Source organism: Anas acuta, chromosome 17, assembly GCF_963932015.1.
Source record: "Anas acuta chromosome 17, bAnaAcu1.1, whole genome shotgun sequence".
In the NCBI taxonomy this organism is placed as follows: Eukaryota; Metazoa; Chordata; class Aves; order Anseriformes; family Anatidae; genus Anas; species Anas acuta.
In genome coordinates, this window is record NC_088995.1 from 3,437,958 (window position 1) to 3,461,761 (window position 23,804).

The following is a 23,804-nucleotide window of genomic DNA, read 5'->3' on the forward strand; positions in this document are numbered from 1 at the left end:
ATCATATTCTTGGCAGTTTTTGAATGGCCATATCCAAAACCTTGCCCAGTTTGAGGCTGTATTTCCATTTATAAGCCTTTTTCAGGGCAAAGAAGACAGACCTGTACACTGCATCCCCAGAACAGGTATGTGGAAGTATTAGACTTCCACAAAAAAAAAAAAAAAAAATAAAAAAATAAAAATAAAAGGACACAAGTCTTTCAGAAACGCTTGTTTTTCAGAAATATTTATTAAACTGTTAAAATGATTTACTGCTCAACCAAAACAAAACCAAAAAAAAACTTCAGTGATCCTGCACTTTGGAGACAGGATTGTTACGTCCCATACCTGACAACATCCCGGCCCCCTTTTTAAAAGCAGATTTTAGTTAATATTGAGAAACTACACGACAGATCTTCAACTCTTTACATACTCATCCCTACGTGCCATCTTCTCAGATGACACTTGGTGTGTATAAACTCAGCGCTTCTAACGTGAGAAGGAGGAGCGAGGTGGTTAATACTAGCAGGTCAGGAGTGACTCATTAGATTTTTGAGGTAATGGGCTACAGAGATGAACAGGGAAGGTTGTACTGCTTAGTGCCATTGTTTGAAATCAGCTGCAGATTTGACCCAACAATAGCGCACTGGGCTCTAGCGTATGGGACTAGCTGTACGTGCACTAGGCCAGGAGAGTTTTTAATACATGAGCTTAGATGCTGGGGGAAACAGTTCAGCCTGTGGTTTCCTATTATCCCAGCTCAGTGCTCTTGGCTGATTTGAAAGCAATGTGCTTATGCAGGCTGGGAATCTGCCGCATTCTTGCATTGTTTCTGATCACTGCATCTCTTCTAAATGTGTCAAATGACTGTAAACTATGCTAGGGAGAGAGAGGAATCATTCACAATTTATTTAACTGCCTGATCCAACTGTAGTGTGCTCTTTATTCCTCCGCCCCCGTGCGGAAGTGAAGTCAGGATGTAAGCAACTTAACTTTACAATAAGACTTCCCCCATGTAAGAACCGACTCTCACGGCAGGGTGAAGTGCTGCTCTTTTATGGATACAGCTTTCTGTAAGCATAAAACTCATGATGTGTTACCAAAACGTAACCAGGCAAAATTATCTCTGCCTAATATTAGCATCAGATGCTAGTGTCACTATTTCAAATGGAAAACCCTTCCGTGTAAGGCCACATTTCCCCCTCCTGCCCCAAATGGCAATGATGCCTGGCAGGCACCGTAAACACCTTCTCTACCTAGAACCCGCTGAGGGTCTGTGTTCAAACAGAGCAGTTACAGGCGGGAGCAGAGCAACGTTCAGCCCACCCCAGCAACAAAATGGTTCCCTGGCACAGCTCCCCAAGGAGTGAACCGTTTGCTGCCCTTACACATTTAGGAATCTGGTGGGGGATCATCCTGGACTGAAAACAACTGGCCTGTACTCGACACCGGGCTCTTCACAGAGCAGATGCTGCACTGCCACCAGCAGCCCCCAGCACTAAGCAGCACCTGCACAAGCCTTGCTGTCACTCGAGGAACTCCTCACCAGTAGTGCTCTGCTTCAGCACCGACTCTCCTGGCAGGCAGCGACGTTCACGGGTGACCTCCTCACCACCTCCCTCACAAGGAGGAGCAGCCGGTGGCTGTGTTTGTGCTCTCCCACTGGGCCAGAGCCTGGTGAGGTGCAGAGCCAGGGTGCCACACGCAGCGGTTACACTGCACGGAGCTTTAGTGTTAATGTTTCTGTAAGCACAACCTCAGGCGGTCCCAAGGGTCTCACGCTTACTTAACTGCAAAGCGGATCTAAAACCAATCTCCTGGCAGTTCATGTGTGGGGTTTTTGGGGGCAAATTAAGGCCCTTGTAATTGCGGGTTACCCAAACATCAATCAACAGCAGCAGAGCAACCTGCATATGCAGAATTCGCCCACTCTGCCACCCAAAATAGTGTTTAGACTAGTCAGAAAAAAGGTTTTGAGTTGGGGTCATCTCTAAGTTAGTTAAAATAGCTCGTGTCAGCTACTTGAGGATGTCTTTTACTCTGAGTTAGGCAGAAAAGTGGAGTGTGACTTAAATCAAAACCTGTCTGTGGGAAGGGGACCTAACTCCTTTACAGCAACTGTGCTACTCTAGGGGGAAGTCCCTGGTAAGAAAAAAAAATAAGTGTTAGAATTCCTCATAGTAAGCAATTTGTTTTCCGTTAATACTGCAGAACTCATGGCAAAATGCAAGGCACGCTCACCTCGTACATTGGTTTCTTCATGCTTTAGGCACTATAAGCAGCAAGGGAAACGTATACACTCACTATCCCTCTCAAGGCTACTCCAGTTTATCAATTTGTATCAGGTGAATTTCCAAGTGGTTACTCTGCAAAAGGCAGGTGCCAGCTGAACTTGACAGGACAGAGCAGTGCTAAGACCTGCCATGGAGAGTGGCCAGCTGTGGTGTTTTCCTCTTGAAAAAAAAAATCCTAGCAAATTATGAAAAAGCAAACAACCCAAAATTTTAACAAACAGGGTAACGGAGTCTTTGCCAATAGATATTGTACACTGCAAACAAACTTCTATTAATGGCACAGGTCCTTTTTTTGGTTTAGAGAAGCTCGTGTTACTGTAGTTAATGCGTGAACAAGAACGTAGACTTGTTATTCAGCACGAAACAAGTCATCTAGAAGCTTCAACGTCCCAGGGCATCGATGACTGCAAAGCTTGGACTCTGTGTTCAACAGTCACCAAGTGAACAGTGCAGGATCCCTTTGGAGGAGTACAGCTGAGACACAACCACAGAGGTGTGCAAGGCAAATAAAAATGACGAGCTGCCAGATTTGTTCACAGAAGCTTCTTGTTACTAGACTGTCGAGATCTACTGCAGGAAGCTGATCACCTCAGGGTTTTAGTCACAGGTGCTGCAGGGCTTCTTGTCCTTGTTCGGTGTAGGTATCATCTCTATTTGAATTTGACCATTCGCCAAAAGTATCCTGGAAGTGGACATTTTTCTGGGATGCCTGCATGCGTCTCTTATCACGAGAGAAGAAACTAAACCTTCCGGTTAGGAAGGAGGAGGAAGGGAGGGGAGGGAAAAGAAAGAAGACTGTTTACCGTCTTGAAAACACTTCAAACCCCCGACACGACACACAGCACAAAAAAACACAGAGCAAAAAACTCCATTTGCATCTGCAAAAACTAAGGCAGTGAAGCCTGATGGGAGTGCATGTCAAAATGTTATTAGAGATGAAGTCATTGCAATCTCAAGCAGCTTTGCTATGGAAGCTTCACGTAAGCTCTAAATGCTGTTGACTCTGCGAGGTGCAGTTATTGTTTTAGGTGTATAACCCACCCCTTCCCCAGCCTTGAAATACAAAAGCAACAAAATACAACACGTTAGTTTCTCAGCATAAGTAAAGTGGTATCTTTAGCATTAAATCTGTATAATTTACCATGAAGCAGAAATAAATAATATTTTTAGGGGTGCCAGCAGGGAAATTCATAAGATAAAAGAAATAAGCCTCCACCATTTTTTTCCAAGTGAACAGATTTTGATACATACGCTAGGTTCCTGCAAAAATAATTGAACAAATGCACATGGGCTCACAAGAGTTTGCAGGATGAAGGCTCTAAACAAATGCACACAAGTGTGCACGTCATTTCCTGTCACACAGCTTGGGTGCTCTAAGATAATGACGTACGTGAACCAACAGCCATTTAATACAACAACATATTGCCAGCTGACAACACAGCTAAAAAATAGTCGGAAAAGCGCTTAGTGTCATTCTCATTTGTATAGCGTGAGGTTACTTGATTAAGCAAAATCAATATTCGTAACGAGTTCAGTACAAGAGGTGTTAGTGCAGTGTTTAAGTCTGCTGAGAAATGCAAAAGTTTTGGTTCCAGCTGCCGAGGGTTCGATTTGGCTGCTTGCCCTCTGGGCTTTGCTCATGCACTTCAGGGGGAAGCACTGTTGTGCTTGCACAGGACCACGCACAACACGGTGCTGATCCAGGACAGGACTTGCTAAATGCTTCTACAGTAAGAGTTTACACAAATATAAACGCAGCTCTTACAGCAGATGGACTGTTTGCCAGGGCATAAACCTGGCCCTGTGTCTACACCCCACTGTCATCACTGTTCCTCCTCTGCCCGCGCTCCCTTCAGCCTCCCTTCAGTACCACGATCCCAACCATCCCAGCTGTCTCGTGCAAAACAGGGCGTTCTGCCTCTGATGTCACATAGGAGGCTGAATTTGAGTGTCAGGTGAGGTTTAAGGCAGCTTTCCCACAAAAACATCCTATGATACGTGCAGGTAAGGACACTGGTAATTATTAATAAGCTGTTCTTGACTAGAAAGTGATATAAAAGGCTACCCAAGTGCACTGCAAAGTAACGGATGTTGCTAGCAGGACCTGAACTTTTGCATTTCCTGGCTTCAAATTACAGCCTTAACAGTGAAATAAGTCTTTTGCATTTAATTAGTCTGATAGTTTTCTACCACTTTCATCACAGGAGCTCAAATTCACACATATATGCTCTATCTTTTCAGGGCCAAGTCCAATTCCAGCTGACACATGACGTGTGCATTCACTAGGGCTTTCTTCTGGGCACCTTCAGTCCTGCGTGGTCAGGTTGAGCACCCTGAAGTCCACGCAGAGGACTGCTCTATTTATGCAGTAAGTTTCAAATGTCAGCCTTCAGTATTTTTTCACTTTTTATCATGAAATAAGCAAAAGAAAAATGTTTTTGTAAAATCTCTACACCAAGCAGAAGGATTAGGGGGGTTTATTCCTTCTGAAACAATGAAAATGGTTCTTAGAACTTGAAAATGTTTATGGAGGATGTTTCAAAAAAGCATATCTGTGGAGAGGAAGGGAATTGTGTATACTGTGTTGCTGCTGTAGATGTAAAAACCTCCAAAGCAGCAGTTCTAATGCAAAAAGAGTTTGCTTTAACAATTATCAGCAAGTACCTCCTCCGGGGACAGCCAAGAATAGGGTGACAGAATTGATTATTGAGTGTATACTCTATTCCAAAATACATAATTAGAGACAAAATCTACAGTGCATAGAGAGAAAGAAAACATGGAAGCAACAACCTATCATTAAAACTGGAAATTACTGTAGATATCAGCCGTTACATTCTGCAAATCTAATTCGTTTGTAACAAGTCATTAGAATGACATTTTTATTTAAAAGCATTCGTGTGAATTATGAATAGGCTGGCTTAGTAAGCAAAATTAACAGATTCTGGTTAAAGATGCATATTCCAACAGTTTTCTAAGGAGTAATGATTGGTTTAGCATGGTAACAGTAAGGCAAAAGGTGATCAAATGTCAATAGTTGAGGATGAGCACGGAGGACTATGACAGTTGTGCACTGACTGGTCATTCTGATTGGCACTTTGTGCTTCTGTGATCCCACAGGCAGCCGATGAGAATGCAACCAGCAATGCATGTTAACAGAGGGTCATGCAAAAGGAAAACACGGTACCAAACATTTAAAAAAAAATCCTACAAGGGACACAAGTCTTCTTATTGGCTGCAATGTGGGATCATCTGGAATCAATCCAGCTGCTACCATGGGCATTATGGCTGTAAAGATCCTGGTCAGGAAAGTACAGACACAGAAGAGGTAAGACTGGAGCAAGGGAAAGAAAAAGCATTCCATTAAAAAGAAAAGAGGCAAACATGATACACGGGGTTACTTTGAATTACCACACAGGACATACTACAGGTAGAGGTGGATCTGCATCACCTAAGACAGCTCTTCTCACTGAAAAACTCTCATTTAGAAAAAGCAGTCACCGAAACAGTTTAAATTGCTCTTGGATTTCTAAAAGATACCACTTTTCTGTTGTGAGGCAGCCTGCAGTCTGGGTTGGATTTCATCAGGGTATCACCACCTCTAGCAATGCAGAGCAGAGTGCACATTTTTCTTCCCAAGAAACAAACAGGCACAGACATAATGAAATGAACGATGAAGGTGTATGTTAAATACAAAACAGGACTGTGCTGTGACTACCGGCTATTTGCACAGAAAACAGGGTTAGATAAGACGAGCATTACAGTTAAAAGACTTTACAAATTAACGTTTGTTAATAGTTGATAGTTTCGAGTTAAAAATCACCACAGCTGAAATCTTAAAATCACCTCCTGTGCAAGCTACTTGGTTAAAGGGCCTGGGTACCTCTTCCAGAAGAGCCTGCATTGTTTCACATGCAGAAAGATGCTAACTGCAGGCAGCTAAGTACTGGTTTGAGACCTTGCAGCTACTCCAGCAGAAACACTTTCTAGCTGGCTAGCAGCAAGATCATTTCTTTGTAGGGATTCAGCACTTTCACTAGGCATTGGACAATTCATGCAACTTAGAGGCTGAGAGCATGCCGGCCGGGTGCTCAGCGCCCAGCCAGCCCCACACAAGCCTGCCAGCACACCTTCATCCGTACCTGGAACACCCTCTGTTTTTCTAAGGGTTCTCCTCAGAGGTTCTCCCTTGTGCCAAATATTTTTTTGAACTGTGGACTAATGTCAATTAAAAATTAAGTTGAAATCACGAGAGACATTTCACTTGTGACCAAACGCAGCTCTCCCCAACACAGCCACCCTTAACTGCTATTCTTAGATTCCAAACAAAAACAAACAAACATTGTTCTACCATTAGCAGTAGCTAGGACTTCTACTTTTACACACTGTGGCACACTCAGTTAGCTGCAGCAATCAGGCAGACACATCAGCTTTTGTAGGCTGCAAGAATAGGAAGAAAACGTATGGCTGTTTCAGGCATTACATCAGTGACAAACAAGCACATATCCGTGAGGAGAAAACAAAAGGGTGTTTTCTGCTCAAAACAGAGGGAGCATTTTTAATCCTTGCACTCTTTCTCCTCGATAAAGCCTCCTGGTTATATTATTTCATCAAAATTCTGACATGTGATGTGGCTGAGACAAATGCAGTATGATGAGATCAGAACCCAGTTTGCCCCAAACCTGCAAACTCTGGCAGTGAAAAAATGTGGATTACTGTGACTTCTGTTTCCTTTTCTTTATGTGGGTGCTGCATAGAAACATCTGAGCACATCTTAGATGGCACAAGCTATCCATATCTCATTCCCTGAGATACTGCATGGTCAAAGAAAAAGAGGCACACTACACAGGCAAGGATAAAACTTCTCCTGAGATGACAGCATCAGTCTCTTACTTTTGTACTTCAGCTTTTAGTTTAGTTAGGAGGAAAAGCCTGAAACAGAGGACAAAAAAAAACCCCTGCTTTCTTTTATAAAAGCACTCTGCACGCAGACTTCAACCTTATGAGCTTTCCTCACGTCATTAGGGTACACAGAGTTTGTGTGTCAGCCTGTTACCAAGGTGTCATAGGTGAGGTGCTGAGAGTGTTCGGCCTGTGACAGGGAGAAAGCAGCTCTGGAGAAAGCTTGCATCAGGCCAGGAGTGCAGGTGGAGGTTTTAGAACAGGACAGGACAGACGCTACACTTGGGTTCCTTGTTTCTCCCAGCAGTGAAATTTCCTGTCTTTTTAAAGCCGACAGCTGTATCCCTGCCACCAGCCCCTTCTTAACCACTTTGAGGACTGCTTGGGTTGCAGGAGTAACCAATCTACAAACACAACACTGACGAGACACACAGCAGAGGGGGCAAAGAAAATAAACCCACACTTGGCAAATCCCATCCAGACAGGCTGCAAGGACATGACATATACGTAAACAATTACTGTCCTTCAGGTTATTTAAATAGAAGGTTTTATCTTCCCTTATTGAATGTGAAGGCTAAGTAAGGAGAGAGCAGAAAGAAACTGAGGGATTGAAGACGGCAGCTAAAGAACATAATTCCATCCCAACAGCAGGCTCAATACGCCCTTTCACAGTCCAGCAGAAGAAGACTCTTACCTTCTCTGGAAGGGGCCAAAAGAACATGTTTTCACTTTTTATTGTGCGAGTTTTCAATTATATAAATTTAACCCAGAATCTGAGAAACAGGAAGATTAGATAGGCACCTGAAAATGTGTACTGATCAAATGGCCTGATGCTCAGCGGGTACTCGCTGATAAATTAACTGAGAGGAAGAAAGCAGCAAGCACCACAGCTAGTTGGACATGCTCACGTTCCGCCTGCCATGGCTCCCTGCACTGTGATGTCTGCATGCAGACGGCAGAGCCAAGGCTGACACCCAGTCAGCGTGTGCTTTGACTTACAATGGCTGCTTACAGCTTCATAAATCGACTGTGGGGCTGCAATCAACACAGACTGGGTACACTGAAAACAGCCACCCCCCCACAACAGCGCAAGCTTTAAAAAGTACTAAAATAAATTTAAAAGAAAAAGAAGCATTACAGGGGAGAGATCTGGTGAGACAAAGTATTATTACCAGTCACTTAATGAGTCCAAACTCAAAGTGTGTTTTTCAGTCATATGAGAGGAAGGGCTCTCAGCAAACCACGCAGCACAGAGGGAAGCTGGGGACTCTTGAAAATAATCAAAAGTGCCCTCCTGACTTTATGGTGTTTTGGACCAGCACAGATCTTCCCATGAAACTTACTGTCACAGGGCTGCTGCTATTATTAAACAAAATCTGGAGGTTATGGACATGAAGACAGGATGGAAGAGCTTTTTATGCTGAAACAAATGATTGTTCCAAAATCATTTATGCAGTTAAAAAAGCTATGCTTCTGGTATCAGAAAAAAAAATCCGAAGACTTGCTGTGAGATTATGAGACTTAATTTGGAATAAATCTAGAAGGAAGGAGTTTCAACTTCACTTTTGGACAACACTGTTAAACCCTTCACCAGGAGAGGGTGGAGTTCTTTCTAGCCAAGAAAGCTGGCATCCTCTCCAGCAAGGCAGTTGTACAGCAAACAAAAGGTTTTGTGCTGTCACAGTCAGAATCTAAAGACTTAGATCAACAGGGAAACAAGCCCAGCAAGGTCATGGTGAAACCTCATTTTCCACACCCAACTGCCAGAGGTCTGCACTTGGCTTTACTTGTGAACAACACTCTTTACACATCTTCCGAGCGTGACCTGGGGGCCAGTGGTTTGCGACATTCACCACCTTAGGGACTGTGCATTAAGGAGCTGGGGCTTGTGCTTGAACAGGAGCAGTGCTCCTACAATCCTTGCATGCTGAGATTGGTGCTGACTTCAGTTCTGGGCACACAGGACAGGCTGAGTGGTGCTCTGGATAACACCACATCTATTAGCACCTCCCTTTGGAGTATGACTGCATGGTGGAGACAAAAAAATACTCTGGGAAGATCAGGTGTATGTCATTAAGCGTTCACTGGCTCATACAGCTATAATGAAACAAAGCAACACATGCTCTTTTGGCTAGCCTGAATTACATACTTAGGAAAGAAACAGAATTGGAGTGGGCTTCTTGCACACGCCCATCTAGCCTATAAACACAAGCACATGGAACAGTTGTATTCTCTACTGCTGTCTGCATGTAGGAAGCAAAAGGTGGCACAGCAAAATCTGAGGTTGGAAGCTCACCTATAAGTAGGCTGGAGTTTTGGCCAAAGCCAGCTCTTGTTTCTTGACACCTATCCAATGTTCCTTTCTGAAGAAAACACTTGCAGACATTCAGGACCTCTCCCATGTATGTTAGGGATGTGGCTATCAGCATTTGCAGACTATATCCAGTATCCTTAGAAAACATGCTACTTACAGTCGTTTGATTCCAGATTCAGGCTGAGTCGAGGGTTTTGACTGAATTATGGGCGGAGGTTGAGGGGTTCTGGTTTCTTCTTCTATTTCCTCACTTGAAAGAAAGAAAAGGTAATTAATATTGTCCTCCAAGCCACAGAAGCACTTTCAGTTCTAAAATTCAATCTGAAGGTGGACTGTTTATGAAGAAAGGGTCTCCTTTCAATATTTTCTTCCCATTTTGACAAACAAATAAAAAAGTAGAAGAGGAATACATGGAATAAAAGTTCTATAATATCCATTTTAGACCCACTATTACCCTCATTTTTTAAGTTCAATTTTTTAAAATGTTTCTAATCTTTCCAAGAATCAGGGGGAATCTGGGAGTTAGGGAAGGATACAAGTTTTTCCCAATGTTGAAAAACCAGATATAAAAGCTTGTTGGACACTATTTAAGAGCACATTTGTTCTTTCTAGACCTGACCTATAGCTCCTCTGTGCATAGCATGCAACAGGAGAGAAGACCTAACCTACCTTTTGTAATATAAAAGCTCCTCTTGAAGTAAAAACACTTTAGATTTCAATTCATTCCTCTCATGAAGGACATCCCGGAGCTCCTGCAAAGTGAATCTTGGACGATTTGGATCTTTTAAGTCCATTGCCATCTTTTCTGACTCTGAGAGGCAGTCGTCATTGTTTGATTCTGTCTAGGAAGCGAAACACAGGCTTTAAATTCACTGTGCAAATGCATTTCTGAGGAGTTTAAAATATTTATCGGTCTAATCCCCAATATCTTTCTTTTCAGCACTATTAAATATTCTTTTAAGAGAAAAAATACGAGTGTTTTCTATTTTATTTTTCATGTTAAAAACTGTCAGCAGGAACAGCTCAGAGATCCAATCACTTTGTTCTTTCTTGTGCTCAGATTGACCGATGACACACACAGGGCTGATGATACCATGACAGCTCTCTGAAAGACGATCTGAGCGCTGTTCTACCGCTCTTCACTCGGTGCTCAGGGGAACCTTGCAGATGAGGATGACCTAAGTGACCTTCAGTCAAAGCCCTGTGCTCACAGGAACCTTTCCCAGAGTTGTATTTTTGGGAAGATGAACACACACGGCCCAATTGTTTCTAGCAGCCTAAAGACTGGATCCAAAGTGGGTCACCACACAGGTGCGAGCTTTCTTGTGGAGAAATTCCTGTGGAATCCAGGTTGCTAGAAAGCCCATTGAAAATGTAAAGCCTAATTTTTGATAAACAAGTCTGTTTAAGGAATGTATACTTTTAACCAATAGGGTAAATCAAACATCAGCATTTATATAAAAACTGAAAAAATAGCATAGCAAAAATCATGACAGTTCCTTCCAGTTCTTCCACAAAGAGAAAGTTTGTTTGGATGTAAATATATTAAGTGGAGATTTAAGTTCTTATTGCCTTCATGCCTTTATTTAAAAATGCAGAATTGGTATTAGCACTAGGATCTAGCTACAAAGTGGAAGAAACCTGCAGACAAAACAGCAGAACAATGTTCAGTTGTCCATTTGTTTGATTCACCCCATTAACCCACATGCATTCCTTTACACAGATGGTATTAAATAAAGATAGATGCACAAGAGGTTCACAGGAAATTATCCAAACACTTTTCTTCTTCACCCTCCTAGGTTAGAGTCTGAGCTGGTTTGTACAAATAACCTCTTTTTTGCTAGATTTTGCTCCAATCAGCAAAGACTGAGGGCTGGTAGCCAATGCAAATGTACCGCCCAAAGCCAACAAGCGATGTCCATGGCAGAGCACGCAGCTATTTGAGCTGCACGCCTGCCACTGCAATTCCTGTCTAACCATCAGCCTGGCACAGAGAGCAGGGAACGGCTCTAATTAGAAGAGGCACCATTGCCACGGACCAGATGAGCTAGAGAGAGGTGAAGAATGCATCCTTTCTCCCCAGAGACTGAAGACACTTTCTCTCCTGCTGGCTTTGGGCCTGGGCTCCGCGGCCCCGTTTACAAAGCGGGGTGTCTTGGCTGAATCAGCAGCAGTGAAGTCATCCTCTTCATTATTAATACACTGCTTGCCCAATTCAGCCGTGACATGTTAACAGTGGCTGTTACATTCCTGGGGGTACCAGAGCACCCCATCAGCCTTTGCCCCTGCTTCCTGATGTACGGCCCTGCCTCCTACAAGCGAATTAGATGGTTTGCTCTCTGCTGCAGTCCGTCAGGCATGTACAATGCTGCTGTGCTTCTTCAACATCGTGGTACTGGAGCTTTTACCAGCACAAGCTCTATACCACAGTGCTCCTTGAAGTTCTTTCATCTTGTAATACCCCTTATCCTACAGCACATTTGCTTGAGTAAGACAGAAGTGGTGTCACATGCACAAAGGAAAGTAATAGGAACCATGAAGAAGACTGAGGGATACAGCAGAGCAGAGAAACATCCCCTTGGATTTGCATTCTTACTACTCTGATCTCAACACCAAGCCAATTTGCAGATTTTCATTTTGCCTGTTCCAGCAAGTATTTGAGTATGCAACATTCGCTTTTCATGAACATTTGTGCTAGTAACGCTTCACTGCACAAATTCTGGTGGGAAGCAAAAGCAGGAATATGGCCAAAGTTATTTCCTCTAAAACATGCCTTCAAATATTTATATGTTGGTTCTGCAGCAACAGAGCAGCTCTGTCCCAACAATTAGATCCAAATGCCATAAGCAGTGCAAGAGTCAAGTGTGCTCTCACTCATTTTTGAAGCACAAGACCCCAGCTTTCCTGTCACTTCTTGGATTAAGAAAATTCTTATTCAGTTGTGAACAATCACAGTGAGGCAATGGATAGAAGTACGGTCAGGAAGAACAGAAAGCACAGCAAGTCTCTGCAAAACTTGTATTTTCAAATCTTTGGACACATGCTCATGGGTTGCAGTGAAATGCTGTTATTTGTTTGGTCATAACAGAGCATATCATGGAACTGTGACTGCACTGTGTTTTGTTTCTACCCCAAAGGCTTATACGCTATTAATTGTAAAGCCACTGTAAATAAAACCCAGAGGATACAAACAAAAAAATCACCCACAAAACATGCAACAAGCAGTTGTACTGGAGTTGCAGAAGGATGTTAAAACTGCTCAAAATATTCAGGGGAAGGGGGAAAATGACATTCTTCTCCTGATGCAGAGCTACAGCTACCAAGATACAAACCCACAGCACGGCTTTGTTCTGGATGTGGCAATGGCTGCATCTCATGCATGGTTTAGACAGGAACCGTTCTAACTGCAGGGCTCCTCAGCAGTTACAGACCCATAATGACCATCACGAGTATCACAAGATTCATCTCCCTGAAATGACTGAATGCCAGAAGCTGGACTAACATCAGGCCTGTTTGTCCCACTGCAGACCAAGATGTGAGACAGATCTGGTGTTTGTAGAGACTCAGCAGAGACTTTCGTAAAGAGTGTTTGTAAAGACTCTTGGAGACACTGTTCCTAGTCAAGTCACCGGCACAACCTAGGCTTGCCTGCACACACAGCCAGGGAGAGCTTTAGCAGTGTGACAGCAGCCAGCCCTCCCTTCACCTTTTGTTTTTCATTCTTTACATTATGTCCAGGGGCCTGAAGAGGACAGGTAGCATTTTAAGATTATGAAACAGAGATTTCAGGCAGAGCAGGCATATTCCACTGCATGTGAATGTTCTGTCCTCAGGCACTGTCTGCCTGCAGAGTTCTGCATTGCCTCTGGGACCCCTTCCGACACAATTTCTTTTCTACTGTGGTTCTCACACCACCACTGTCATAGTGCTGTGCACCTTCAGGACCTGTTGGGGCTTGCAGATTTGCATGCTCAACCACCGCTGCTTCTGATGCATGTTGATCACATTTAGCCAACGAAGAGGTGTTATGAAGACCAAGGCTCTGTAAAAGGCTGTTTTAAGAAGTGATTTGTAGTGCCTCTTACCTTTATTTCCTCCCCATTTTGGCTGTCCTCACCCTGCAGTTTTTCCCTCAGTTTCCCCAGCTCTGCTCGTAGGCTGCCCATCTCCTGTTCCTTGGTTTGCAGATATGCTTCTAACTCCACCTTCTGCTCGATCAGTGCCTTCCCCTGAGCCTCAACAACAGTGATCCTGTGCCGCAGGTCGTGGTTAATTTTCATTAACCTGTTCTGTTGCTGCTGAAGCTGCAAATGTAGAAGGTCAGCAGAAGTTCAGTATCCATTCAGCTATCAGCCATAATGGACAAGTCCCAGATATTACGTTAAAGAACACGTACTGAGTTCCTGTTAAATTTGATCTGGAAAATTCTCCTCACCCCCTTATTAATATCTAATCATCTAATACTGTTGCAGGCACCAAAACTTCTTTAATTCGTTTCCAGAGTAAAAAAAAAAGAAGTACTTTTCTCAAAGCACAGGGAATTCTCCAGCTAAAACCAAATCCATCACTTCCAATATAATGTTTCAAAAAAGCAAAATTCAAGGACGGGGTGGATTACAGGATTTTGAACCACTTCTTAAACTCCCTGCTCCCTCCCTGCTGCCAAACTCTGTGGAGAGTACATAAAAAATACGTAGTACCTGCTCACCCAAAGCAGGGGTGGATGGGTGGGTTGAGGAATGGGACTGCTGAGGAAAGCTGCACTGCCAAAGCAGAGATTCATGAAGCCAGAGCAGGTTACCTGTCCTGTTCCCATGAAAGGAGGGAGGTGTCAGGTCTTCAAGGAAACAAACAAAACAACAACCTGTCCTTCCTCCTCCTTCCTCCCTTGTTACACTGGTTTCCAGTCACGTTCCAAGTGTGCCTGGTCCCTCCAAATGCAGCAGAGGGCGTGTGCCTGCACCGCCTGCCTCATCATTTGGGGCATTCCACAGTTGTGCTGGACGTGTCAGTTTCTGGACTGATAATCTGACATTGCTTAAAAATTCCACTTTAACTTAAATTTGAAAGAAAGCTACAGAAGCATGGGTGAGAAAGAAATGAAAGAGAAAGAGCAAGAGCCACTTACAGCCTCTACATCCTCATTTTTAAGTCCGAGTTCCCGGTCCTTTGCCCTGATTTCATCCCTCTGTTTATCTACGACTTCCTTCAGCTTCTTCATGACTTGCCGCTCTCTCTCCGACATTCCTGGTTAAAAAAGGAACACAGAAAACAAACTGAGGACAAGCAGGAGCTGCTGAGACTGAGAACAATAACAGTTAGAAGTATTTGGATAAAGACTCTGGAAGGTGCCTGCTGGTAGAATTAAAGAGAAGCTGCTGGGAGATGCTTTGAAGGTTACTTTGAGGGCAGCAGGGAACACAGATGACAAAGTCCACTCTACAAAGCCACTGCACAGAAACTCCTTGCAAAAGGAACCAACACTCCTCAGAAACATTTACAACAGTGAAGTGATCTGCTGCCTCCATGGCTTTACATCAGTGTTCACTTTATGCCCCATGGAGCTGATTTATTTGGGTGATAAGCTATAGAAACAGGTGGCTAAGACCTTAAATTTTGGCTTGCAACCCGTTCCCCATCCTTTGTATGATAATTCACCTTCAGGATAATTGTACTACAGAGAAAAGTACCATAGGGGCTTTCACTTTGGAAAGACATTTGGAACATTGCCAAGATTCCATCATTGATCCTGTTTGAAGATGACTAAGGGATTAGCTTAACCTGAAGTCTGACCAGTGAATCATTAAGAGATATCATAAATCACAATGTAGAAATTGTTATTCCATAATCTGCCATTACAGAGATGATCAAGAACTCCTGGGCTACAGCGATGGGCTCTTCAGAGCAAACAAAGCAGAAGATTTACCTTGTTAGGATGATAAATCTATTGCACTAACTTTTTCTTGTCATTGTACAGAGATGTGCAGTCTGATGATCCTGAACTGTCACGTAAAACCACCTTGCACAACGTCCCTTTTGATGGCTTGAAGATGAGAGGCAGCAATCAGGGCACTGTGTGGCTGCTTGTTCTGTTACCTCTGGCAAAGCACTTCATTACCTGGGTCCTCAGCTTCCTCCACCCATGAAAGCAAGTAGTGATAATTCACTCAGCTCCCTCAGATAGCTGGAAAGCTACTTCCTTCTGTATTAAGGCAGTTCCCACATGAAACCCAGTGCATGCACATCCAGTGGAGCCAGCTGCTCAAGTCTCTACCTTCTGACATCAGCTCTGACTCCTGGTTATGTTCTTCCTTCATCAGAGAAATCCAAAATTGCTGCCATAAGATGGGTATGTTGCATGCCTTTAGGGACTCCAGCTTACAGAGTTTAGGAACAGTAGCTTACAGCTACATTTGAACTGGTAGATAATACAACAGAGCAAGACAGACCTGAGAGGGACAAAGGGAGCAGGAACTCTGGTGGGTGTGCACTTCTGCAGTAGCTGGGGGTTCCAATGTGGGTGTACAAAGCATGTCACTGCAAACAAGAACAGCAGCTCCAGTCCCTCATTAAAAAAGCACTTGGAATCTCCCGGAGCAAAGACCAGGTAACTGCTCTGCTGGGAAAAGGACTGGGGATCAAGGCTGGCTGGGAAGCTAGTTCAGAGGACGTGTTCCCATCAAAGCCCAGAAATCAGCTGAGTGACGACGTGGTGTTCATGTTCTCGTATTACATTCTCATCTTTTTAAGTTCTATGATAAGTCTGCTCTATTTTGGGAGCCTGGTCCTCTTTGTGTTGCAGGTTCTAGTGTTTTGCAGGATACTTTTCATTCTTCACTGCAGTAAGGGCTCATACCCACTTAGAAGGACAAGTAGACACTGACACACACTGCTGCTTGCTCTCCTAAAAGATCCACGCTCCTATCACGACACAGGGCTGGAGGGCTAGAAGCCTGTACCCAGCCCTGACACCTTTCTGATCCCTAAACCTCTGACTTAGTTTCCTGACTTGCAAGGACATAGGAAAAGATGGAAGAACTTTGATAATAACTGAAAGGAGCTGTGTAGAAGAAAGAAAAATCAAACAAACAAACACAACCAACCAACAACCAAAGAGCCAGACAAGGACCCTTGCACCAGCCAGCACAACAGAGCACTGGAACCTTCCCACAACTTGTTCTTGTTTACCTGCAGTTCCTGAACCCCACTATATCTGTAAAACCCTACTATGGGTTCCTGGATCCACCCTTCCCCAGCCACTCTCAGGGCTGGGGCCTAAAACATCAGCTGTATCTTAAAACAAAACAAAACAAACAAACAAAAAAAAAAACACTCCAAAACTTCGCCCTGAGGTACAGAGGAACTGCAGTGAGGCTGACCAGCAGTTCTACCCCAGTAGGAGCTAAGAATAGTGAGTGCAGCTATATTCATTAGTATTTGTGCAAAGCTTTGAGATTTCTAGATAGCAGGTGCTATTTAAAGAATAAAGTACCATTTCGGTGCTGACTGCTTTTCCTCCCACTGTACTCAATTTTCTCTGTAACATTTGGTGAGCATCAAAGACTCAATTGTGTGCACGGATCACTACATTATCCTCTTTATTTCAGGAGGAGAGGAAAGGAAAGGTGGGAAGTGTTTTGAAACAGTCACTCACATCTTCTTCCATTTCTCAGGCACTAGGGAAGAGGAGAGGGAAATCACCAAGTGCCCTAAATGTAAAGTAATTATCTCTAAATGACTCAAACTATGATATCTGCAACATCTTAAAGGGCACACCCAGCTGGCTTCTACAGGCACATCCTATGAATTCAGAGCTTCCTGTGAATGGCTGCGATCACAACATTGTTCTAAGGAGCAAGAGAAAGGAAAGAAAGGAAGGAAAGGAAGGAAAGGAAGGAAAACCATCCTTTATGTTCATGCTTGGAGACGTGTTTACTGTTGAGTTTATACAACATCTGTAGCAAGAAGCCAAAGCGTGGTCAGGGTCCGTGGCACTTCCTAAACATTCAGAACAGAAATTTGCCTTCACTTTGGAAAGGGAATGGCAGGCTGCTCAGCAGCTGAGCACAATACCCCGCTGCCGGTCCGTATTACCATCACCAGCCTGAGAAGGCAGCTCCTCTCGCAGCAGAGACGCAGCAGCCTGCTTGTCCTGTTTGACACACGGGTCAAGTCTGCTTGTGGCATTTCACTAGGATATTCTGGTCAGTCAGCACCAGCAAATATGCACTCGGTTTGAGCTCAGGGAGGAGGAGTATTAACGGAGGTTGCAGATTCATCTTTAACCTCTCCTATCTATTTTGTATTCTGCCACATGGAGCCTTTCATACAAAGACTGCTTGGCTCAGGCTCTCAGGGAGCATATGCTCCTCTTATTTATATGGGATTGTGTTTGCCTTTCTCACAAACACCTTCATTATGCTAAAGCAAGGCTCTGTCAACTATAATGCGACTATTAATTGGCAAGATTGAATCTCAAAGCCTTAGCACACCCAGATCACTGTCCTCTGTTACCCGTACTAAAAACAACTCCTTCAACTAACTGTCTGGTGAGCAGGCAGCAAGCTGCTAATCCCAGGAGAGTTAGCCACTAAAGGAAGACATGAGCACACCACCAAATCATGCTGAGATATGACTGGAGTCTGGTCAAAGTTAGTCTAGCCAACAAAGCGTTTAGCTTGAAAACCTGCCTCTGTGGAGTCTGGGTGTATCAGATCAAATGATGAAAAGGGGAAAAAAGCAGCACGACTGCTTTTTGACATTATTTAAACAAGTAGTTTGAGACAAACCTGATTCCACTCATTAACGATAAAAATTCCTAAAAAATTAAAACAATTGGGCTTGTTTTAACTGGTCCCACTAACAAGCTGAAGTTACTCTAAGTGAGGGTGATTTGACTTGAACTGATCAGTTCAGCTAATGAATATCAGCGATCCCAGAATCTGATCTCTGGAATGGGTTTTGTTTGTTTTGTTATCCTTGCGTAGACACAGTAAAAATAACATGCAAAGCATGTGTGGCATTTGCTTGGCTAGCCGAATGTAAAGAGTATGGTTATATTTAAACGCAAGCACATGAGCTGCAGTGAGCTAGATACCCACTGGAAAAAAAGACGAAAAAACAAAGGGGAAGATGGTTCTTTTTAACAACACATCAGTCTTTATGGTCTGTGACACATCACTGCCACTCTGACACTTGCCATGGAGTTTGTAAGCTGGCATTGAGCTACTTCTTAGAGATTAATTGACTACTAAATTGAAGGAGCTGCATTTGTTTTAGAAAAGTGGTAATCTTTAAAGTTTTAATAATTTTTGCTTTGAATTGTGGAGCAAATAGACATCTGTTCCTCTCCCCCTGCTCTTTGGAAAGAGCTATTTGCTGAGCTGTGGGTAAGAGCTGAGGACAGCAGCTGTTTCAGTCACTGCAGCAAAATCTACCTGCAGTTGCCAGTCAGAACCTTTTGTCTTGAAATTCATTCTGCCTCCAGAAAGGTGCTCATGAATTAATCAGTTATTTCAGCTCTTCCGGATTCACCCACTTCCTGCTTTATAAATCTCTTCACCTACTCTAAACTGACTGCAAGTGTCTTGAACAGGTGAGGGAATCCTAAAGGGTAGTAAACCAAGTAAAATCAGTCTCTCAACATATTTTTATAGCATATCTCTGCATGGTGGATTGATGTAATTCAGACAAATCTTGATTAGTTGCTTTACAAACAATTATCCTGGGTAGACTGACAGTTACACTTCTTTTTGTGCATAACGGTGTGAAATTGCTGAATGGATTATTTTTTGTTAGAAAACGTAAGGAGGGATTAAGAATGTTTTTGCAAAATGCTAGCTAAAAAGAAAAAGAAAAAAAATAACAATAGACCAAACAATGATGCTAGACTACTTTCAGAGATGCTTCTCAGCCAAACAGAAAGCTGTTCAGGCTTCTCTTTCCGTCCTGCCCCCACCTCTTATGCCTCCAGTGTAATCACGTGTTCAGAAATTGTCAATTCAGAAAAAAAAAAAACCTGCATTAGTCTATATAAAAAAGAAATCCAGAATATCCAGTATTTTGATAATGTATTGCTTTTCGTAACAAAAGCAAGTACTGAATTTGAAATACCAAACTTGCCTTCATGCTTCTGAAATTCCTCTTCCGTGAAATTAATGTCTTTGTGAGACAAGTTTGTCATCAGTTGTTTATTCTCCTCCTGCAGCTGTGCAATTTGGGTAAGAAGGTCCTGTGCTTCCCCTCGCCAGACATCCTCCACCAGTTCTAATTCCTAAAGGGTAGATTTAAACACATTAAGAGTCTTGGACTGGACTATTCACAGATCAAACCAGTAACAATCCTACTTCGATTCTTACGGAAAGCAATTACAGGAGACTACTTTGAATTTCTTGGAAAATATTTACCTTTGTGATGCCAGCATCAAAAAAATGAGTACCAGTCTCTATATGCTAAATGCTGAATGTAAACACACGAGGAGTCAATTCCTGATGCAAACGTTTTTGATGTGTGAGTTACCCAAAGAGTGGCTACTTACTCCCCATTTTTCTGTGAGAAGATTAAGCGGATTGCAATACAGCCAAACTCGAGCAAGAATTACCTCTTGCATCGCTAAAAGCAACCACGAAGGCTGTTATAAACGCCCCAGAAACATCACAGCACAGACAGGGGGAGGCAGCGTTAGGCTCATTTGGAAGGAGCAGCATCTGAATTTCTGTTACAAAACAAGTGTAAAACATGGAGTGCCTGAGACTGTGCCGCAGACCCAGAGCTCATAGTCTGAATGGTAAACACAAGACAAAACTGTGCTGCTTCTTACAGAAATTGTTCTGTATGGAAGTCTTGAGGGACATCTACGTTAGTGGCAGTGAGAACGGTCAAAACAGCAGCTCCCATTTGTCAGGACACCGCATGTCAACAGCAGCTGTCACCAATCCCAGTAAAGGTCAAATTAGGACAAAAAGTATAAGTGATCAAGGAAAAACGGTTGTATTAGAGTTTCATTTGTTCCAAACATCTTTGCCATAAACCATATTTTTGTAGTTGGGGCATTCTCTACTCCGTTTTCATGTGTATGCTTCAAACAGAAAAAGCTGCCTGCAAATCACTGCAGCCAGGCTGAGTCACTTGCTGACTTTCGCATTCATCCAGCAGGCCCCTCTCCTACCTAACAACAAAACACTCAGACAACAACCCCGCCAAGCACAGCTCTAGGCTAAAATAAGCTCAGCTGAGAGATTAAAGGATAGCTCTCTGCTTTGAATGCATGCTCTTGACACTGGGAAATCACGTTCCTATTGATTTCCGGGTCCAAATAAAATGCTATTTTATTCCAGCATTTATTATTGCATCACTGTCATTTTATAACCTCTGTTAGTGTGCTACGAGCTTTGCAGAAAACACTATGACGGATTATAAACAACATATAGAGCATTGTAAACTATGCAGACTTGATTAAGAAAATTTCATGAATCGCAGCTATTTTTACCTGAAACTCTTGAGAAATACAAATCTGTAATTAAACTGTTTACTGCCCAGTGATACCTAGACGATTTACAGTGATGCTGCATGTTTTAACTCTGTAGCCAGAACAACGTGCTGACCTAGTTTAGGAAATGAAACAGCACATTCACCAGCTATAAGCATACTGATAAAAAATAGAACACACAAAACCCCAGACTATCTAAACTTACCTAGTGTACAGGGAGCTACCCTGTAAACACACAACTATACCAAGGTTTAACCTGGCAAACGTTCTTATTTATTGCTAATGAAGAGCCCGAGGAACTGGAGCAGAAGTAAACTCCTGAATCCTCATTGGCAGAGGTGTCTGACAGAGCAGGCAGGAGACCTGCGGGCCGGTAGGTGCCAGCCAGCTTGGGACACTCCAGCTGTGCTCAGCCAGGCAAGAAGGATTCCCACCTGAAGGCTGAGTGCTCTGAGTGCTAAAACCCCATCAATTGCTGCTTGCCAAGGACCGCTAAAAGCTGCCTGAATTGGCTTTTGGATGCTTCTTGTTCACAAGTGTGTCCCAGTCTCTGGCCTTTTGTGTTTACCAGTATCTGTCCTGTGAGAGTTCGCCTTGAAACGCTCGCACTGGAAGACAGCAGGATGTGACACTACTGGACTGCAGCAATGCAGCATGCTGGAAATCGACTTAATTTTAAAAAATGCATCGTATATTTTATTTTCCCCATTGAACATTTCCACACAAGTTTCACATGGATTGTCTGAACGCTCCGTAAGCCACTCTGTGACTACTGGAGAAACCGGCAGAGTACTGGTGGTTAGCTGGCAGGGGCTGGGTGGCACCTGGCAAGCACAGTCGTACGTGGCTGACACGTTTAGGAAACTTCTTAACACAGGCGTGGACTTCAGAGGCATCTATGCAGACTGTCAGCTTTTCCAGCGATACTGGGTGCTGCTACCAGGCTCAGGTCAGTGTCCATTTCACCAGGCAGCATTTTTTTAGTATCTAGAGATAAAGAATTCCTGCTGGCTGACAGTACAGCGGTCTCAGGGAAACCAGCAGAGATCTGACTGCAGACACAGCACAGGACCAGCACAACAGCCCACCGCTTGCTTCCATGATCTGTTAGAAGGCAAAGGCATGGGTTTGGGATGTGCTGTAATTGCATCCATTCTCTGGACCAGTAGCCTTCATTTTCTGGAGACTTACCAGGGCTTTATACACTAAAGATCTTCTACCATCCTTTTCAGGACCCTGTCCTAAGACTCCTTCTGCAAAACATTGCAAGAATTGCCCTGCATTTTTCATATGCTAAGCACAAGTCCCCCAGCTGATTCTTTTAAACAGACCTAAAACTTCCTCAAATAAATTCAAACCAACACTTGGAGCTTGGGGTCTCACTTCCAGTAATTCCCCATTTCCTCTTTAATCTGGGCCTGTCTGAGCAAGCAGGGATGGATGGAGGCAGCAGCGATGCTTTAGTAGTCCCTTGCTAGAAGAACCATTTACTTCAATCAGTTATCCGCCTGGTATGAAAATTAGATCTGGCACTTCCATTGCACCAAGTGGCACAGCTCATCCTGTCCTGCTGCATGAGGGTAACAGGATACGGGAAATTATTTCCACCTTGGGCTTTCATGGGGTCGGGGACGCTGCACCAACCATGGGTCAAGCCGAGGGACCTCGTGCTGTCAGAGGATGGAGCAGGAGCCTGGGGGAGCGCTCCTCCCTGCTCTTCAGCTCAAACACTGACCTGAAATCCTCGGTCCTCTGTCTCTCTCCTATGCCTTGCCTACCTGATGAGCATGCCAGAAAGACCGGAGGAGCTCGGGAGAGACAAGGGTATCACAGGCACTGACTTCTCCTGGCCTAGCAGGAAGCGGCGCAGTCAGGAGAGAGAAGAACTTGGAGGGAAACGCACTGGGAAGGAAAGGCGGCGACTGGGGAAGGGCTGGGGGACGGGAAGGAGGCAGGGAACTTCCAGGAGGGAATTAATACACCCCGATGACAACCACACACCCAAACCCCCGGCGGTGGTGAGGCAGCATCCCCATGGGGCTCTCCCAGCCTCCTCCTGGCTCTCCCCCACGCCGTCGGGGCCCGTATCCCCCATATCCCCCCGTATCCCCCCGCACCTTCTGGTGCTTCCTCTCCTTCTCGATGCGATCCATCCTCTCCAAGCGGAGCCGGTCGAGCTCCAGGCGCAGCTCCTCCAGCTCGGGGTTGATGTGGTTGCGGCTCACCAGCACCTCGAGGATCTCCAGCACCCTCACCACCTTGGGCATGAGGCGGGCGATGGCCTCGCAGCCGTGCTGGTCGATCACCCGCTCAAACTCCTGCCCCACGGCCGAGGCGATGTCGTACACGTCCATCACCGTCAGCTCCGCCGCGTTCTTCTCCAGGGCGGGCGGCGCCACCACGCCAACGCCGCCGCCGTCCATGGCTCGCCCGGCCCCGCGGAGCCCTCATAGGCGGCGGGGAGCCCCCTCCTCACGGGGCGCTCTCCTGGCCGGGGACCCCCTGCCCGGCTCGGCTCTGCCCTGCCCGGTGCTGCTCTGCCCCGGGGGGACGAGGCTCGGAGGGCTGGGGGGGGCTCGCACTTGGCCGGGAGGGAGGGGAGGGGACGGGGAGGGGACGGGGAGGGAGGGCAGGGGAGGGCGAGGGCTCCCCGCCGCCTCCTCCTCCTCCTCCTCCCGGCCTCGCCCCGTGCTCGGGGCCAATGGAAGGCACCGGGAGGGCCGGGGGAGGCCCCGCGCATGCCTGGGACCGGCGAGGGGAGGCCGCCGGGGGAGGCTGCTCGGGGCTCGGTGCCCGCCCGAGGCTGCTGCGGGGAGAGGGGCCCCCGGCG

General features: G+C 44.8%; 1 protein-coding gene across 5 annotated transcripts; it reads right to left on the reverse strand.

The window, feature by feature from the left end:
- Positions 1-210: 210 nt before the first annotated feature.
- Positions 211-23,624, reverse strand: RILPL1 (Rab interacting lysosomal protein like 1). Of its 5 annotated transcripts, none has more exons than XM_068654240.1 (8): positions 23,092-23,621; positions 19,609-19,759; positions 14,615-14,733; positions 13,572-13,790; positions 10,156-10,328; positions 9,644-9,736; positions 5,482-5,569; positions 2,876-3,019 (listed from the first exon to the last, which is right to left on the reverse strand). In XM_068654240.1, the coding sequence occupies exons 1-8, from the start codon at positions 23,395-23,397 to the stop codon at positions 3,014-3,016; spliced, it is 1,155 nt and encodes a 384-aa protein (XP_068510341.1). In that variant the 5' UTR covers positions 23,398-23,621; the 3' UTR covers positions 2,876-3,013. The 5 variants fall into 5 exon arrangements, with proteins under 5 accessions (XP_068510340.1, XP_068510341.1, XP_068510342.1 ...); XM_068654241.1 differs by lacking the exon at positions 5,482-5,569 and adding an exon at positions 6,413-6,488 and having other exon boundaries at positions 2,880-3,019; positions 23,092-23,620; XM_068654238.1 differs by lacking the exon at positions 2,876-3,019 and adding an exon at positions 3,447-3,533 and having other exon boundaries at positions 23,092-23,624.
- Between the last annotated feature and the right edge of the window lie 180 nt (positions 23,625-23,804).